Source organism: Pseudorasbora parva, chromosome 3 (genome assembly GCF_024679245.1).
Source record: "Pseudorasbora parva isolate DD20220531a chromosome 3, ASM2467924v1, whole genome shotgun sequence".
Classification (NCBI taxonomy): Eukaryota; Metazoa; Chordata; class Actinopteri; order Cypriniformes; family Gobionidae; genus Pseudorasbora; species Pseudorasbora parva.
The window spans coordinates 43383340-43399916 of NC_090174.1; the positions used below are offsets into that span (position 1 = coordinate 43383340).

At 37.4% G+C, this 16577-nt stretch overlaps 1 protein-coding gene across 1 annotated transcript in view; it reads right to left on the bottom strand.

The window, feature by feature from the left end:
- cemip2 (cell migration inducing hyaluronidase 2) overlaps positions 1-16577 on the bottom strand; it is a 39261-nt gene that overhangs the window by 4283 nt on the left and 18401 nt on the right. The window contains exons 5-21 of the mRNA XM_067439016.1: positions 15268-15437; positions 14980-15168; positions 13513-13682; positions 12501-12704; positions 12176-12381; positions 10220-10289; positions 9528-9656; positions 8836-8924; positions 6675-6806; positions 6526-6561; positions 5810-5965; positions 5504-5681; positions 3715-3930; positions 2819-3030; positions 2033-2215; positions 756-984; positions 447-548 (exon numbers count right to left, since the gene is read on the bottom strand). Of these exons, the coding sequence (XP_067295117.1) occupies positions 447-548; positions 756-984; positions 2033-2215; positions 2819-3030; positions 3715-3930; positions 5504-5681; positions 5810-5965; positions 6526-6561; positions 6675-6806; positions 8836-8924; positions 9528-9656; positions 10220-10289; positions 12176-12381; positions 12501-12704; positions 13513-13682; positions 14980-15168; positions 15268-15437 (2671 nt within the window). The remainder of the gene's footprint in view (positions 1-446; positions 549-755; positions 985-2032; positions 2216-2818; positions 3031-3714; positions 3931-5503; positions 5682-5809; positions 5966-6525; positions 6562-6674; positions 6807-8835; positions 8925-9527; positions 9657-10219; positions 10290-12175; positions 12382-12500; positions 12705-13512; positions 13683-14979; positions 15169-15267; positions 15438-16577) is intronic.

Consider the following 16577-nt stretch of genomic DNA (forward strand, 5'->3'; position numbering starts at 1 on the left):
GACTTACTTGTCTTACTGCGTCCAACCTCAGCAGCGATGGCGCGTTGCGAAAGGCCTTGCTTGTGCAGCTCAACAATCCTACCACATTCAAAGAGAGAAAGCCTTTTTGCCTTTGCCATCAGGAGATCTTGACAGTATGACTGCTTGAAGGACAATGACGTGAAAGCCATATTTTTGTGCAGATATGATCTTTTTATGGCTATGGTCTTAAACTTTTGATCAGCTGATGAACGGCCTGTATCAGTTTAAATGCAGTTTTCAATAAATTGCCTACTCTCTATTTTTTGTCTCTTGCTCCTGTTTCTTCTTTTGGCATTTTGACGCAGCACTTACAACCCGGTTTTGATCCACAAGTGCGAAATGTGTAAAACTGGCAATGAATCTTCTGGTCTTAAGATTTTGTTTAGGAGTGTATATATGCTATAATGCTTTGAATGGTCACTCACAGAAATATAGGCTTGGGTGTCATTATCCTTTTCTTCTTTTACACTGAGGGATTTGATCTGGGTTTGGAGGTAGCTGTTCCATGGTTCACTTGAGAAGGCAAACTACAGAGAGAAAAATAAAAGTCACTCAGTGTTGACAGCTTAATGACTCCATATTACAGTTACCCAGAAAATGCAAGGTAAGGCTCTCAGTCAGGATGGCAGATGGACAGCCAGTCTATATCTGGCACACAGTTCAAAGCCTATCCCATACAAACAGAGCTACACAAATTATGTTGTCCATTCATATGGAGCTTGGACCGTACTTACCTGTGAGGCCCCACAGGCTCTGCAGGGCTCTGTGTTTGGCTTTGGCATAGGCACTATGCTGCTGGCAGGCTTGCTGTATTTGGGGTAGGCATTGGCGGTGCAGTTGCAGGTCTGAGTCTTTTGGTTGGCACGTACGGTAGCGATGATCTTCACCCTCTCACAGCCTGCGGTGGAGCAGTAGCTATGACCGTCCCGTCTGTGCCGAGCTCGTGCATACAGCCATAACAAACTGGAGGTTAAACACAGCCGTAATGTGTCAGACTGATCAGGCTGCACCGTAAACAATCATTTATCTGTATTTGACAATACAATTTAAAAGGAAGTACTAGGACAAAATAAGCAAAACTCAGAGGCATTGTGAGAAAATTAGCAAATTATATGCTATACATTAAAATTAAAAGTGACATGTAAGAGAAGTAATTTGTAGAGACAACTATAGCTAAGCCATTGGCGTGAATTTCGGTTGGAATTATCTGTTTGTCCAACCAATGGCAGAAAGTGGAATCATTCAGAAGAAGAGACTATCCTTCAGAAGTTTGGGGTCACTAAGATTTTGAATAACTGAAAGAAATTAATAATTTTATATTTAGCAAAACCAAATCAAGATTAAAAGTGACAGTAAAGACATTTTAATATCCATAATGTTTCTATTTGAAATAACACGATTAAATTACTGTGAAAACTGCATATAAAATATATTGAAATAGAAAAAGAGATATTTAATGTAATAATATTTCAAAATATCACTGTTTTTACTGTATTTGTATCAAAATAATGGTGAGCATAAGAGACTTCTTTCAAAAACAATAAAAACATCTTACCAACCTTAAACTTTTAAACTGTAATTTATATCGATATCATATTCATTATAGTTATTATATAAAACTGATATTTGCGTTTAACTTGATATTGGCTAAGATTGGATATACAAGTTTGTATTTTCATTTCCCTTATTTTTACATTAGTTTACCTTTGCCGTCACCTCATAATTAACACCGTTAAATCAAGTTTAAAGCAGATCAAAAAATGTATATCAACTTTTTATACTGTACAGATATTATATACTTAAACCAACAGAGATACAGATATATATACAGTTTGTATAATATTTATTTAGACAGTTTTACAGAACTGTAATATTTCAAGATAAACTTTTTAAAATTCAACAAAATGCATCACTTCACAAGACCTAATTTGATTCCCAGGAGCCCTGCACATTTTTCCAAATCAATATATTGATAAAGGCTTAACAATATTTAAAATATATGTATTCCTACCCAACAGATTTGTCGAAAAAGTACTTCCTCTCCTGCTGACGTTTCTCTAGGTCTGAAATGGACGTTACAGGGCCATAGTCCTCTATGCCATCAAAGCCATTGTTCTGCTTGTTGTAGATGTCTGATGTGATCTGGAATACTGTTTCACTGGGGTAGCAGAGACCAAGTAAAGCCCAATCACCCCTACAATATAAACACAGTCAAAAAAACATTAGGTTGTCTCTGGTATGAACAACATGTAAAGTACGGTACTTGTTTATATTACTAACTAAATCTCATTTAGTGCAGCGATGGGTAACTTTGGTCCTGGAGGGCCACTCTCCTGCAGAGTTTAGCTCCAACCCAAATCAAACACACCTGAACAAGCTAATCAGTAGCTGAATCCAAAATCACCCCCTTAACCCTAATTTGCTAATCCCTGTTAGTTCACTGATATACTTCACTTGAAGGAGTGAATGAAAACAAGTGAACAAATTTGGAAAGCCGTTGGGTGTAAATCAGCTGGACACTCGTTATTGCGGTGCAATGTGGGATAGAATAAGTGCACTCGATAACTTCCACTAGGGTTTCAGACATCACTACAAATGTCTGTCCCTTCAAATAATGCCCTATTTTGAGGATATAGGGGGCGGTTTTGGATTCAGTCAGTGTCTTCAGAATTAATAGAACCCTACAGGCAGGTGAGTTTTTAATTAGTCGCCCTCCAGGACTGAAGTTGCCCATCCCTTCGTTAGTGACAAATGTTTTGTTTTATTTAAGGTGAATCAATTCCTCCTTTTTACTTACTGGTCAAAATTAATAAGTGACAGGACAGTTTCTCTGGGTGCAGGTCCATTCCAGTGCACTGTGTAGCTCTTGCTCATCATCAATACAGGCTGGTATTGCTGGGTTGGTGCTGACTGGCTTCTGATACCTCTGAGAACCATGGGCTTGTCAGGGTACTCATCTCTACTGATGGACAGGCTCAGATTAGATGCGCCCTGTGTCTGTATGTACACCTATATAGAACATAAGTAACCACTGTTTAGATAGCAAAAGCAGTTAAGAAGATAAATACTACCATTAAAAAAATTTGAGGTCAGTAAGATTTTTTTTAAAGAAATTAATACTTTTACTTAGCAAGGATGCATTAAATTGATCAAAATGGACAGAAAACCCTCCAAAAAAATTCTAATAAATACTGCTCTTCTGAGCCTTCTATTCATCAATGAATTTTGGAAAAAATTACCACGGTTTCCACAAAAACATTATTGCTGCATTCACATGCTCTCTGAATTATCGTAAATACGAGTTTCCTAGGTAAAAATTGAACATGAACGCCCTCCCATTTCAAAATTTGAATGGGATGAGGCTCATAATCATGATTTAAGAAGTGGGAATTATCAAATGTCCGATAGCACGTGAAGGCGGCATAAGCAGCAGCTTTCAATATTGATAATAAGAAGAAATGTTACCAAATCAGCACCAAATCAGGATAAATGATTTCTGAAGGATTATGTGACAATGAAGACTGGAGTAATGATGCTAAAAATTCAGCTTTAACAATATTACTGCATTTATGATCACATAAGACTTCTTTCAAAAGCATTAAAAAAAATCTTACCGACCCAAAACAGTTGTGTACTTGCATATGAACATGACATGAAAATGTAATAAGGAGAATGAGAGATCCATTTCTTTACCTGAGAGTACTTGCCACTGCACACAACTCCATTCCAATGAGGAACATCCACACATTGAGGGTGGCGAATCAGGAAATTATCAGCCCTTGCCACATATGTATCTGCGTAATTGCTGATCGAGCCATCCAGGTCATGAAAGATTGAATTTTTATCGCCATCCAGATCATTCTGCTCAAACCACTCGCCCGGTCGACCAAAAAATGCTCTTAGAGTTACCTAGAGGATTAAAAGATGATCACTGGTCATGAGTAATGTAAACATAAAAATTTTAAAACCTGTATATTGTCCTAAAATTGAGTTTTGGTACTACGACAAATGAATCAAATGTGGTATCATTCAGACACAACAAGTGGGGGGAAAATATGACCATACATAAAGACCTTTCCAAAGGCTCTTTTTAACATGTGCTAAATACCAGCTGCCAGAACAGGACCCTATTTCATTACTCAGCACCAGAGCAGATGATGACCAATCAGTAGAGAACAACCAGATGTTTCATCTCTCCCTGAGAAGTAAGCAATAAGTACAAACATTTGTAACACTTAAGATAAATAAATGTTATTAGAGACTAGACAGACTGGTTGGGTTAACTAGGAGAAAAGAAAAGTTCTTGTCAGTTAAGTCCAGGTTGCCCCAGGGGGCCAGTCGCTGTAATTAGTCTGAAGTCATCTCTGATCAACAAAAAAGCAAAAAAAAAAAAAAGATAAAATATGTGAAATATATGAGTAATAAATATATATGAAAATGTCACAAAACTGTTTTGTTTTTGTTGTTGTTTTTTGGAGATTAAAGAAAGAAATACTTTGAATCTGGCATCTTTCTAACTCTCTGAAAACTGAAATAAAAGTAAACTGGAAAAAAATATATATATATATATTACTATGAAAACCTGCAAATAAATAAATAAGATATTTTCATGACTGATTTTTGAAATTATATATTTTAACTATATACTATAAACTATATATTTTGTTTGCATCGCTTCCTGTACTCCTGAGTTAAGTTACTTTGGATAAAGTCGCTTTGGATAAAGGCGTCTGTTTAAAAGATAACACACTAAGTGCCAGATTTACTAACAGCTTGCACCAATGCAGCTTTACTAAAAACACACAGTGAAAAAATTGCAGTGGCCAAGAGTTATTTTTGTAGCTGACCTTATTGCATATGCATGTATAGGAGTTTCCCTTTCAGATGCAAAATGCATGGGAGGAGATTATTTAAATGAATCACGCAAGGTGATTTACTAAGGTTTGCGATCGTCAATGCACTGGTATTACCGGCCAAAAAAGCATGTCTTAAACCAGATTAATTAATACTTAATAGATTTTGTTGGTCGTTATGGAAAGATCCAGCTACGTCTGTATCCTTTAATTTGCATGTCATCAGTAGATCACATACAGAACTTTCCACTCCCATTGGTGCTTTTTTGGAATTGTGCTCTCTCACTAATTTGCCCTGATTTGTAAATCTGGTCCTAGCTTTGGCAGCCCCAAAATATCATGACTAAAAAAACAAATCGATAAATAAAAAAACTAAACTAAATTGAAAGGACATGTTAATACAAGATACATATATATAGAAAAAAAGTTATAATAATTAACTATAACCGAATAATGTACTTAAGTAAAAATCTCAAAAATCTAACAAAAAATTCTGTACTATAGTACTAAAAAAAAGTTTTACATAAGCAATTCAATAAATCGGCTTGTATGCCTGCGTGTTAGGTGGTTTAGCAGTCGCAGTATCAGATGGTGTAAGTTTAAAAGGCTAAATGTGTATGTGCACTCACACTAGTGTGGAAGGCGAGAGAGGACAGGTTATTTCTGGGTGTCAGCTGCCAGATGTTTTTCAAGCTGAATCCCACAGCCATGGTAAAGCGCTCTGTAGTGGGACTGAAGGCTCGAAATGTGCTGTCGAAGATCCTCACTGGACCATCATTTATCTGAAAACCTCTAATCGGAAACGTCCTGACAAGTAAGGAGTAAAAGACAAGCAATATTTAGATTAAACAAAGAATTTATTTTCTGTTAAACCAGACTTAAAATGTATGTGAATACTATTCTCTCTTTTCCCTTTTATTTCTTCTTTTGCATACTTGTTTCTTGGTAGAGTCCTCATCTTTCCGTCTACACCACCAATCCCCCAGTATTTATTTTGCCTTCCATTGGTGCCACGATTTCTGCTCTCACCAACAAATAGGGACTGGGAGACCTCCTGACTGGAGCCCTCATCTTTAGGGTAGCTCCCATCACTGCAGTGAGGAAGAGGAGGAGGAGGGGATGGAGGAGGAGGAGGAGGGGATTGAAACATTTTAGTTGTTTCATTAACTGCTTGCCTTAGGAGGTTGATGTAGAACACTAGTGCAGGCAAGCTCTCACAAATGCATATCAGATTGTAACCATTTCAGAAAAATAACATGATGCTCTTTTAAATTAATATCCCTGAAGCAAGAGAAACAGACAGCAAGAACATGCCTGCACATGCACACACACACACACACACACACATAAAAACTATGGCTGCCAATTTAGCATATTTAATGCCATGCATTATTTTTTCATGCAAAAAAATAATGCAAAAAATATATATAAAAGCAATTAATCACGTCCCTTGACCTACATTTTATAATCAGGGATTTTCTACGATTGGAGCAATTTAAGACATTGTACTGCCTAGACTGTTTATGAGAACGCGTTGCATTTTCATTTGAGGATTTTTTTCTCAAGAAATAACATATTTGGCTAACTTGCCAATAATGAGATCATAATTATATGATTGGCAGATCTAATAAAAAGAAAAATGACACAGTACCTTGCAAATGACAGTCCAACACCATTGTCAGCAAATCTATCAGAAAAACAAATAATATTATCAGAAGATTACTATATTTTATTTATGCAATGAGCTTCTAAAAAAAGTTACTATTAACAGGGCTAAAATGAAAAGGTTTTGTTCCATACCCTGAGTTTCGTATGATGATATCCCCTCCACGAATCCAGGCCCCCAGATCGTTGTTTTTAAAAGAGATAAGAGTGTCAATGAGTGCGGCCACCCGTGGCTTGTTTGGATCAGAGTTCTCATGAGGTCTGAACCTGAGAAAGCAAAATGTCAAAAAAATTAGATATTCAAACTTTCCTTCACAAGGAAATGTGAGTGCTACTTTCACAAAAAACCTTATTACTAGGGTGGTTCTATGTCGTTTTCTGTGTGATTGCTAATATAATAAGAATAAAAATACACTGATATTATATATATATATATATATATATATATATATATATATATATATATATATATATATATATATATATATATATATTCTGATTAGATCTTCTGCAAATAAGTATTTAAACACCTGAGAAAATCAATGTTAATATTTGTTTGCAATTACAGAGGTCAAACGTTTCCTGTAGTTTTTCACCAGGTTTGCACACACTGCAGGAGGGATTTTGGCCCACTCCTCCACACAGATCTTCTCTAGATTAGTCAGGTTTCTGGCCTGTCGCTGAGAAACATGGAGTTTGAGCTCCCTCCAAAGATTCTCTATTGGGTTTAGGTCTGGAGACTGGCTAGGCCACGCCAGAACCTTGATAAGCTTCTTACAGAGCCACTCCTTGGTTATCCTGGCTGTGTGCTTTGGGTCATTGTCATGTTGGAAGACCCAGCCTCGACCCATCTTCAATGCTCTAACTGAGGGACGGAGGTTGTTCCCCAAAATCTCTCAATACATGGCCCTGGTCATCCTCTCCTTAATACAGCGCAGTAGCCCTGTCCCATGTGCAGAAAAACACCGCCAAAGCATGATGCTACCACCCCCATGCTTCACAGTAAGGATGGTGTTCTTGGGATGGTACTCATCATTCTTCTTCCTCCAAACAAGTTTAGTTGAATTATGACCAAAAAGTTATATTTTGGTCTCATCTGACCAAATGACTTTCTCCCATGACTCCTCTGGATCATCCAAATGGAAATTGGCAAACTTAAGACGGGCCTAGTTGGTTTAAGCAGGGGAACCTTCCGTGCCATGCATAATTTCAAACAATGACGTCTTAGTGTATTACCAACAGTAACCTTGGAAACGGTGGTCCCAGCTCTTTTCAGGTCATTGACCAGCTCCTCCCGTGTAGTTCTGGGCTGATTTCTTACCTTCCTTAGGATCATTGAGACCCCACGAGGTGAGATCTTGCATGGAGCCCCAGTCCGAGGGAGATTGACAGTCATGTTTAGCTTCTTCCATTTTCTAATGATTGCTCCAACAGTGGACCTTTTTTCACCAAGCTGCTTGGCCATTTCCCCGTAGCCCCTTCCACCCTTGTGGAGTTGTACCATTTTGTCTCTAGTGTCTTTGGACAGCTCTTTGGTCTTGGCCATGTTGGTAGTTGGATTCTTACTGATTGTAAGGGGTGGACAGGTGTCTTTATGCAGTTAATGACCTCAAACAGGTGCATCAAATTTAGGATAATAAATTAAGTGGAGGTGGACATTTTAAAGGCAGACTAACAGGTCTTTTGAGGGTCAGAATTCTAGCTGATAGACAGGTGTTCAAATACTTATTTGCAGCAATACAATTTCTACAATTTCAGACCCCTCCATGATTTCTAAGTGGGAGAAATATATATACAATAACGAAAACTACAATTGAAAACACAAAAATACACAAAAGCAAGTAAACTAAATGAATGAATGAGTGAATACATGTTAAATAAATTGATAGGCAAAAATAAGTAAAAAGTAAATAAAATGTCCAGACATATTGTGCCAATAAGACATTTTGGGGAATTATTTATTTTAAAGTGATTTTGCTGTAGAATTCAAATTAGGTTTTTGTGAGATTCACCCACAAATTTAAATTTTATGTTGACAAAATACTGTCACAGTATCTTAAATAAAAAAGGGAGTAACATACACCTAAAGCATATACACATCCACGGCTCTATGACTGTATATTTATAGTGTGGTCACTGTGGTTTTTGGCTTAAGAAGAGACTAGAGATCTGTCCGTGTCCGGCTCTACCCTAATACATAACTACCACTAAAACTATAGCTAGGCAAATGTTTTTTTATTTATAATGAGAATCTATAGACCACAAACACAGAGAAACAGTCACCATATTCACTCACCTAGCGCTGTTGTCCAGACAGAGGTATTCACGTGGGTCTGCCACAGTGGCGTTGGTGCTCTTGACTTTTCTATCAATAAAGAGGCCAGCCTGACACAGGATGAGAGATGCAATCACTCTTCACTTTGAAAATGTATGTGTAATACCAAATACCATGTGAGTTGTGTGATACAGTGGCAGTGAATGAGAAGCCTGGATTTTCTCTGCACCTGGTCAGTCTCGACACTGAACACACAGCTCGAGCTAGCCAACATAAACAATCAGATAACAGAGAACTATTGTAAGTGTGAGCACCCTGTCACATAAGCACACTGTGCGCGACTTTGAACAATGAGGCATTTCAGAGAAACAATGAAGATGCCTTGTGTATGTGCAATAAAAACCTTAACTCATAATTGATTTCATCAGTCTTTCCTGAAGCCACATTTAATACGATGTTGCAAATCCCAAATGATATATGAACTGAAGTGTTATGAGCCAGAGGGAGGAAATGCTAACTTCACAGGGAGGTGGGCATTAAATGTAGATGAGGAAAAGGCATAAGGATTGGTACTTTTTGATATCATCTGAGGATTGTTTACAAAAAGACCTAGGAATGCGTTAATAAATCATAAACTATCCAGAGGCATTTTTATTACTTGAAGGTTTGTTTCTTGTGAATTTGTTGTTAAGAGTCATAAGGCATTTGATTACCTTAAAGTTGGAATGAACACGGTTGTTAAAGAAGATGCCCAGAGGTGTGAGCTCAGCTTTTGTCTCTGGCATTAGTCCATGAGAGTCACCTGTAGAGGAGTTGTGGAAAACGTACCAAATTCCTGCATCCTTAGAGAAAAACAAAAAATATCAAAAAAACAGAATGAGGGGGAAAGTTTATATACCTGGCAATTTTCATAAATATGGTTAAAAAGGTTAAACATCTCTTTTGACTGATATTTTGCTTAAAATATGCCCTATTTTGTACTAGTCTAAGGCCTGTGAATAATATGGACCCAATGGAGTATTAACCTGGTCTGCAAAGAGAAAAGCTTCATAAGAAGATTTTCCTTAATTAAAAAAGGGTGGAGAGCTCATCCTTTTATATACAAAACCCCAAACAAAGTAAAGGAAACCCCAACAATATCACCAGACTAAACAGATTTATACTGGCAAAAACATCTTTAATAAAGGATTGGAATGAGGAGATGCTATCTGTGATTGCATAACCTCTTTGATGTTCTCCGTCAATATCCCAGAGCTGTGGGCATCATTTCAAAGAGCAAAAACTCAATCAGAGAAAGCCACGACATATTCGTTCTATGATAAAATATCATGCAAGCAAACATTTACTCACTGTTACAGATCACTGTGAAAATTATTAATTTGGTTATATCAGAGATTGTGCATACCTGTGATCCAGCTGCTGAGTTACTGATCAAATGATTATTGGGGTGTGCGATCCAAAATGTAGATACTGCCCTAGAATGCACACATAAGACAGGACCTTTTCAATGTGACCTTAAAATATATTTCACATTACAGTCAGTACTAAGGTAAATATAGAAGTATGCAGTATTTGAGTGCATTTAGTGTCTGGTTAAACTGGATTACTGGTGGTTAGGGTTAGAGTTAGGTTATGATGTTGAAATGAAAAAACTATATAAAACAGCCAAAAATTAAATTGAGTGTTAGTTTGTATTTAAAAGGTTTGATGAATTGAAAAATCAACTACCCCTTGAGCCTTTGATATACGGTATAAAAGGTCATGGTAACATAAAAATATCCTGTAAGCTTCAGAGCTGAAAATGTCCAAGTTAGTAAAAGAAAAGCTTTTATAGACACCAGGCCCAGAAAACGAGGCTCTCAAATCAATGAAACACCACCTCTGCGTACGCTGCTTCTGTAGCCCAGCCCAATGACTCGTGGAGCTAAACTGATCGCGGTACAGAGCATTAAACACACGGAAGATAGCAAGATAATCATTTGTAAACAAGACACAGGTTGACACTGGATTTGCAGACATATTGAGATTAAAACACAATGCTGTGCCTTCTATATTGGAAACGACAGGAATGGTGCAACATACTTATGTGAGTAAAACATTTCTATTATATGCAATAGTATTGCATTGTTACAGATCGTATTGATTATGTGTATGTGACGTATCTAACAGCATTCCAGCATGCTGTCACAGGCCTCCCTTATTTGTTGGTTCATTGCGATTCGGGTTCAGACTCCCAGGGCTCGCAAAGCCCAGCGTCCCGGGGCTATGTGTTTTCCAGACGGGCTACCAAAACGTAAGCACGTCGGCAGGCAAGTGAATCTTAAATAAATAAAATTTCTTGATCTCCGTTGAGTTTGAGGAGTATGTGTGTGTGTGTGTGTGTGTGTGTGTGTGTGTGTGTGTGTGTGTGTGTGTGTTTTGCGCTTATATCCGCTGATCGTGCGGGCCAAGTAATAAAAAAATATTTTGTTTGATGAATAGTAAATGTTTTGCGACTGAGTCCCGTGAGAGAATTATTCTGGCTGCTTTCAAAACAATCCCTCCCTCACGTAAAGGGAGCAGCTCATTAAATATGCAAATCTTCTCCAATCCTAACCGTGGGTGTTTACTTCTAAGTCTCCAGTATGGCATGCCCATGTAAAAACGTTTGAATGTAAAAACCATGAACGTCATAAGTTGACCTCAGACAACAGTATAAAAAAATAAAAAAGCCAGTTCATGACACCTTTAATATAAATTATAAAAAAGATTTAAAAAAATTAAAGTACAACCTGTCTGAAATAGAATTAACACATTCTGTGCTAATTATTAAACAGTTAAATATAAAAAAAGTAAAATTAAAAGCCATATTATATTTAGAGGTCGAGCAAACTGCAGCTGTTTACTGAATTGCCTCCAACATTACCTCACTGCTTGATGAAGAACGAACATCTCTAAAACCTATTCAAACCTCTATCTTCATCCTGAACATCTACCGCTGTATACACAAACACACACTCCCAAAAAAATGTTTTATCCTTTAGAAAACAGCACCGCCTTAGCGGTCCTCTTCCTGGGACACCGCCTTTGGTGTTTTATTGCTTGGATAAGAGTAAAGGGCTTTCGCTGAGTCTCAGGAAATGAGAGCTCTGTTTTGTCTCCTGTTATTTGACCAAACTATACAGTGGGTCACGTTGTCAAGGTCAGTTAGCCAAAGCAAAAACAAGTGCTCTGTGCATCAGGAGACTTTCGGATATAAAACTTACTCACACACATGCAATATTTCAAGCTGAGAGGCTTCAAGCAGTGTGACTATTGGCCTGATTTTGAGTTACAGGTCTATTCAGCAATATTAAATGAATATGTGTTTATAGTATCTTACTTGCACTCAGTTGCAGGAGATGGAATATATCCTTTGTGCACCCTGTCTGTAATTTCTGTGCACATGCTATCGTTGCGGTCAGTTGGTAGGATGGTGCCTGGCCTGGTCAACAAACCTAGGTTATGGAAAAATACGTTCCTTTGTTCAATCCCGTCCTCCAGGAAAAAACAATGTCCCAGCGTGTCATAGCCAACCGTGTCCTTAACCTAAAATAAAAGCAAACCATCATGGTGAAACAACATCTCATATTTTCAGTGTGGTATCAGATTTTTTATTTTCTTATGCACACAAGCCTGCTGTTTATAGCTCGGTATCTTTCTCTCACCAGCAGGCCATTAGTGGCGTGAATAGCAACGCATCGGGAGAAGGAGTGATGGATGGACAGGGAGTTCACATAGGTGGGGTCCCCACGCTGATCCACATCTCCACACCTATGAAAGTTCACAGGATATCTACCCTTCTCCTGCTGCTGCCCCATGTGTTTTAGCTCCACATGGGACAGGTGTACCGATGAGAAGTTCCCCAAAATCTGAACATAAACAAAGAGGAGATCAAAAATACAAGACCACAAATATTTTTCCCGCCTTTTAATTGTGAGTTATTTTAAAATAACAAATAGTAAATACAATTGTTCATTTTTAATTACACAAAATTATATTTAATAATATTAATATTATATTTACTATGTACTAACATTTTAATTGATAATAATTTGATACAATGCACTTATTTTGTTCATACATGTTTTTACATTGTACTTACATTTTAAAAACACCTGCATGTAATTACACAGTTGGCACTTCCCTTACACCTAACCCTACCCTTAAACTTACCCATACCACCACATCTGTCCCAAACTCTACCCGTATCTCACCTCAATATCAGCAAAAGTTCTTTGCAATACAATTTGAACACAGTAAGTACATTGTACCTTTTTTTTTTTGATGTAAGTACATAGTATTTAAAGCCACCTAATATAAAGTGGGGCCTACATTTTTCTCTACAACTACAGTACTGGACTTGCCAGAAACAGCAAAGATTGCTGCATGATATATGGTTAGTTATTTACATAAGGTAAACACTGACCCGTCAACTAGCTGACCAGTAAAAAATGAGTAGTCGTATAAGTGCTACTGTGTGTTGTTCATTATTTTGCCAAACATAACACACAAATTTAAGATTATACTTTCAGTTCCTTCGATTCAAAAAAGACCTATACAATTATCTGGTGCTAACCCCAACATACAACAGCCTTTGATTTCTCCACATGACAGCACCAGACAGCTTAGTGTTAAATAAACACACAACCGCTCACACACACAGACCCTCAAACAGACCTTGATGTGTCCCCCGAAGGTGTCGTAGCTGAAGTACTGGCACCAGTTTTTTCCATAGCAGGAGTTTTCCATTTCTCCATGAATGAGGATATTCCTTGAGAGGAGAGCCACCTCTGCACGCATGTCCACACCGTCCAGGATTTCTCCCACGTGGGTGAACTGAGGCTTTCCTAAAAAAAAAATTCCAACACAAACACATACTCATAACTCATAAAACTCAGTTTACAGTAAAAACAAAGTTTGAAAATATGATTATTTAGAGAGATTTATCTCAAATAGAAAAAAAAGTTAAATAAATGCTGGCTCCAGGAAGGAAAGCAACCTGTCCACACATTCAGACTGCCCTTTACACACACCCGGAGTGCACACAGTATCCTTCCGGAAGGATAAGGGCTGGCAACAGCTTTGCCAATAGCACACAATGCGCAAGGTGACATTTAAACTACATTCTTTCAATAAAGGTCACACATTGGAAATATTTTCAATTCTCCATGGACATATGTGCTGGGAATAATGAATATATTCAAATACATACACAATACAACACAGCAACTATTTGAACACTTAAGCAACACTTAATAATGTATAAATGTTTTAGCATTATACAATAATATCAATTCAAGTGGCATTTATTTTATGACTGTGCATATCTTTAAAGTTTGGGTTTTATTCAGAAAGGATGCGTTAAATTGATCAAAACTTGGTCATATGTGTATGTGTAAAATGTGTAAAGTCATTTATAATGTTACAAAAGATTCATCAATCTTTGATCTATTCATCAAAGAATCCTAAAAAATATATAATGGTTTCCACAAAAAAACATTAAGCAGCACAATGGTTTTTAACACAGATAATAATAAGAAATGTTACTCGAGCAAAAAATCAGTTTGATTTCTGAATGATCATGTGACTTAAGACTGGCGTAATGATGCTGAAAATGTATTTAGCATTGCCATTACATGAATTTTAAAGTTATTTGAATTTGTAATAACATTTTACAATATTACTGTTTGTCTTTGTACTTTAATTTTAATTAAATAAATGCAGCCTAGGGTAGCAGAAGATACTTCTTTCCATCTAATGAAATTACATTCAAGCAGTTGTGTGACTTAAGTTTCCAAAATCCTATACTCCAAATTCCTATACTAGTTTAGGACAGTTGGGATATCAGCAATACAAAATAATTAGTGAAAAATGTTCTGCGTTTTTAACAGGGTGGAGTACATGATGGCTAAACTATCAATATAGATAGTCCTTTGGCCTCTGGTCAAAAATGACAGTTTGTTTATGGGATTCTGGTAAACAGTCCTCACCCTTTTCCTGTCCCAAGCTCAATGACACTATTATCACTTAAACTTGGCTGCATACAAATTCAGAAAAAGCTTCAGATCAGAAACACTGTAAATTGTCACCAAAAGAAACAGGAGGAAATGCATGCTGTTTAGCACGATCACACCACTTCCTCACCCTGAATTCGAACTTGTTTCCTATTACAGTGGGGACACGGGAGCAGGGTGAATTCCTCTGCCTGATGCATAGAATAATCGGTGCTGGCCACCACAATCCGGTCACCCGGTTTCCAGCTGCTAACATCATCTTGCAAGTTCAGAACTACTTTATCCACTGCATCCACTTGGAAGCCTGTTGAAGGGTAACCTTTATGGTAGAACAAAAAACAATTCACGTTTTAAAAGGGTTTTCTTTGAAAACATTGGTTGATGTTGTGGATTTTATTCTTTGCTGTCCAAAACGTACCATTACTCCACTCACTGAAAGCAGTAACAGTGAAACCCACACCATCCACAGTTACGAAGTCTCGGCGAGCCAGCGCCTTGCCACCCGTGTCATGGTTCTCGTGTTCTCGTACATCTTCTGAGCAAGAACCATTCCCTCCACCAATTACTGAAACCAAGGCCCATGCCTGCCTAAAAGAGAGATGGAAGATGGAGAGAAAAAGCTCATAAAAAAAGCCAGTAAAGAGAAAAAAAACATGCAAGAGAAAAGATCCAACATATTTGGAAGAATTGTGTATTCATGACAAATCATAATGAATGACTCCTCAATTTAGATTTGTCAGCACACTCCCATGTGGAAGTGATGATCGGTTACTGCACATAAATGGAATTTAACAGAAGAGCAGCCAAAATTCTTGAGAGAAAAAGTCAAAGACTGTCAAGGATGAATGATGATGACTAATTGAATCCTTCCTTACTATTATTTATCTAGTCAGCCCATTAGTACAGTGAAAAAATGTCATGATCTCAACCTTCACCATATTAAAGGGTTAAAAAAAATCCTCTCAATACTCATCCTCATGTCATTCCATACCGTAAAAATGTCTTTCTTCTATGGAACACAAAAGAAGATATTTTAAGAAATGTCTCAATATATTCTCAATATCTTATGTTATGTTTATGTTTACCCTAACTTACTATATGGACATGAATGTTTTAGATATTTGGGCCCTGTTTTTTCTACGTGTACCTTCATGGCTTCTTGGCCATAAGTCAAATAGGCATAGTGTTGAGCTCATTTGCATATTTAAAATTTTCCCAAGAAACTTGGAAAACAAAAATGTTACTTTTCATTAGGGATGGGTACCGAAAACCGGTATTAAACGGGCCCCGGGGGTGAATTTTGAAAGACCGACGTATCGATAAGCTCGGACGTTATCGGTTCTGCTGTCGGTAGCCTACTTTTGAAAATACACGTGACGAGAGAGAGAGAGAGAGAGAGAGAGAGAGAGAGAGAGAGAGAGAGAGAGAGAGAGAGAGAGAGAGAGAGAGAGAGAGAGAGAGAGAGAGAGAGAGAGAGAGAGAGAGAGAGAGAGAGAGAGAGAGAGAGAGAGAGAGAGAGAGAGAGAGAGAACATAGAGTCAAACATAGCTGGTTACACTTTAGATCTGTGATAGTCTGATTTTATTTTAGATTTTGTCTTCCAAAGATTAAAATAATAATATTTATGTCTAGCGCAACTTAATTCCCTTTGCAGCAGTACGCTGTCATTTCTCCAAACTCAAACGTAATGACAGAATCAGCGCGATCAGTGATTGTTGTAAAATACAG